General features: G+C 37.0%; 1 protein-coding gene across 1 annotated transcript; it reads left to right on the forward strand.

Annotated features, from left to right (window-relative positions):
* The first annotated feature begins 1,601 nt into the window (after positions 1 to 1,601).
* LOC144700681 (large ribosomal subunit protein eL27-like) lies at positions 1,602 to 2,252 on the forward strand. The gene has a single exon (XM_078572152.1). It carries the CDS (start codon positions 1,676 to 1,678, stop codon positions 2,081 to 2,083), a length of 408 nt encoding a protein of 135 aa, XP_078428278.1. The 5' UTR covers positions 1,602 to 1,675; the 3' UTR covers positions 2,084 to 2,252.
* The last annotated feature ends 895 nt before the right edge of the window (positions 2,253 to 3,147 follow it).

Consider the following 3,147-nt stretch of genomic DNA (forward strand, 5'->3'; position numbering starts at 1 on the left):
TCATACATTATATCATTATAAATGTAAATTTGATAATATTTAACTTAAATATTCACAGTGTCCTTTATTTAAAAATTGAATATTATATTTAATTACCAACACAGTTTGAATAAAGGCAATCTTGTCCCTGAAGATGGTAGTAACAACTATGGTCATGGTGATATAATCATCCATTTTTTAGGTTTTGAGATTCCTCCACTATCCCATTTTGGTTCTTTTTTTTTTTTGTTATGCAAACTAGATTCAATTGTTAATCAAGGCAAAAAGCCAAAAAAATGGAAGTAACTATATGAAAGTTATTGGAAAAAGGGAAACTGAAGTTTATGAAATCAATACCCCATGAATATATCGAATGTTTCCCACTCATTTTCCTCACATTTTGAGATTACCTCCACATTGGCTGGCCAAAACTAAAGTATTTCTTAGAATTCCCTAAATTTTATTTACATGGTAGGAACCAATATACATATATTCTCTAATCTGGACTAATCAGTTGAGGCAATGAAATATGGAGAGAGACTTTGAGCAAGGATAATAGATATTTTGAGAGACATGACTTTGAGAGATAAATATATAGAAATAAATGAAATCAAAAGATCTATTGGGTTTGGTATGGAAAAGACATTGAGATAGAAAGTAAAATGTAGAGTAATTTCAGAATTAGATGAACTTGATTTATACAGAGAGAACATATTGATGTAAGATTAATAAAGACAATGAAGTCAAATATATGTGAAACCAAGACGAATTAGGAAAAACAAAATTATGTACCTTTGATTTGATGGCTGGTGGAGGAGATAAAACTTCATAATGACATGGGGAATTCTGGAAGAATGTGAGATTGATGGGGACAGAGAGATGAAGAGGGGTATATGAATATTTAGAACAAGGTAGAGAGGAAGAGAGAGGGAGCGATAAAAATATGCTGTGTAAATTCAAGTTGTAGACACAGTACCCTAGTTGTGGACACAGTGTTAAGACTATCCTAGTAATTAAAGCAGGCATGCTATATTTATGACAACACAATACATAGAGATGTAGAGAGAGAATATGCCGAATTTATTTATTTTTTTAACACATATTGATCAAGTTCACTGATTTCAGATGACAATTCAGATATATTATTCATCACTAAGTATTGATCGACTCGATGCGTTGATTCATAGTAACGATCAATCGAATAAGATTAAATACAGATCAGAGAAATCTTTCTTATCCCACTTGCAATAGAGATGAACCCTTAATATATATGTTTGTTCTTTTTGATGTGGCAATACTAGAGTTTTTTTTGTTGATAAAGGAAAAAATTGTACCGGCTTAAAGAACAGATCCTGTTCAAGAATTAAAGTCATAAAATCAGTAAATTAATTTCCCATCAGTTGCCAAGCTCGTTCATTTTCCCTATTCCTAGAAAGTAATTTATTCTCCATTTTTTAACGTCATTTATCACAGAAAACCATATAATTTTATTCAATAACCGCATTTTCCAGACTTATGGGCCATTCTCAGGCCCGAGGTCAGAGAACAGTGGCAAAGTCGTAATTTCCCCTGCAATATCCCTATTTAGGGTTTTCTCCAGCGCACCTATAAAAACCCTTCTCCGGTTCGAAAATCAGTGATCAATCCACAGCAGGAGCGGCGGCGCGGAGGAGAGAAGAGAAGATCAGCCGAGAAGATGGTGAAATTTCTGAAGCCGAACAAGGCCGTGATCGTTCTCCAAGGCCGATTCGCCGGTCGGAAGGCGGTGATCGTGAAGAACTTCGACGAGGGCACGCGAGATCGCCCCTACGGCCACTGCCTCGTCGCGGGTATCTACAAATACCCTAAGAAGGTCATTCGGAAGGATTCCGCCAAGAAAACCGCGAAGAAATCGCGAGTGAAGGCCTTCCTCAAGCTCGTCAACTACAATCACATCATGCCCACTCGCTACACCCTCGACGTTGATCTCAAGGACGTGGTCTCCGTCGATTCGCTGCAGTCCAGGGACAAGAAGGTGACCGCTTGCAAGGAGACCAAGGCCCGCTTCGAGGAGCGTTTCAAGACCGGGAAGAACCGGTGGTTCTTCTCCAAGTTGAGGTTCTGAGCGGTTAGTTGGATTATCTCCCCCTCTTGATGTTTTCTGAGCTTTTGTAGACTGTCTGTTGATTGTCGGTCATAATCCGTCTCTATTTTTCCGGTCGATGTGTTAAGAGATCATGGACATTGGTTGCAATCCCTCGTTCTCTATCTAAAGTTCCTTTTTTTTCTCGGTAGCTTCAACTTATTTGTTTGGTCTGCGTTAAAATCGATTTTACATTCTGGGTTGAATATGAGATATATTTGAGTCCCAGATGAAAAGCTTGTACCTTCCAATTTCTACCATTGGGTGACGAATCTCTCTCGTTATTTGGGGTCGATGGTATGAAGAATCACTCACCTGATAGAAATCAGCTGACCACTTGTTCATTCCTCATTCCCTGTTCTTAATCTTTGGGTGTTACTTTTATTGAAAATATAATGTCGAAATTTTATTTAACAAATATCCATCATGAGTTGTCGAAGTGACGGTTCAGTGAATATCGAACCTGGTTTTAGTTAACATTTTTTGTAATGTTTAAGCTAACAAATTATTTACGAAATTGAATTTTCTTTAAAAACAGTAAAAAAAACTGATTTGCTATGGTATCGTTGTATGACTGACTAATTTTCCGTATAGAATATCCTCCGGAGTGTATGTTATCCTGTCTGCAGTATTAAACTCTAGTGGAAACATGTAACCTCTTGAAATTTCTCCAATAGTATTTTGAAAGAATTATTTGATTGTCTGAAAGGCCTTGAGCGTGTCGTTTGTGGGTGAATGTTTGACGAGAGGGATTTAAATGGAGTATAAAATGGTTGAAAATTATGTTTTATTTGTCTTCTACTCTCTGCAAGTTCATCAGAATCTTTTTTCTTTCCGAATTTTTTGCAGTCAAATCAGTATGTCTTCGTCTCTATTTCCCAGCACGATGTTGGAACCCGTCGGCCTAGTTTCTATTTTATTTCGGGCTCGTTCGTTGAAATTTCAAATCACGTAGAAATAAACCTAAGGTTCTGGTCGCTGATGAGTTCGATCTTTGGATTTGGTTTGGGGCTAAAGTTTTGAAAGTTTATGGTTGCTAGCCCTAA

Source organism: Wolffia australiana, chromosome 3 (genome assembly GCF_029677425.1).
Source record: "Wolffia australiana isolate 7733 chromosome 3, ASM2967742v1".
NCBI lineage: Eukaryota > Viridiplantae > Streptophyta > Magnoliopsida > Alismatales > Araceae > Wolffia > Wolffia australiana.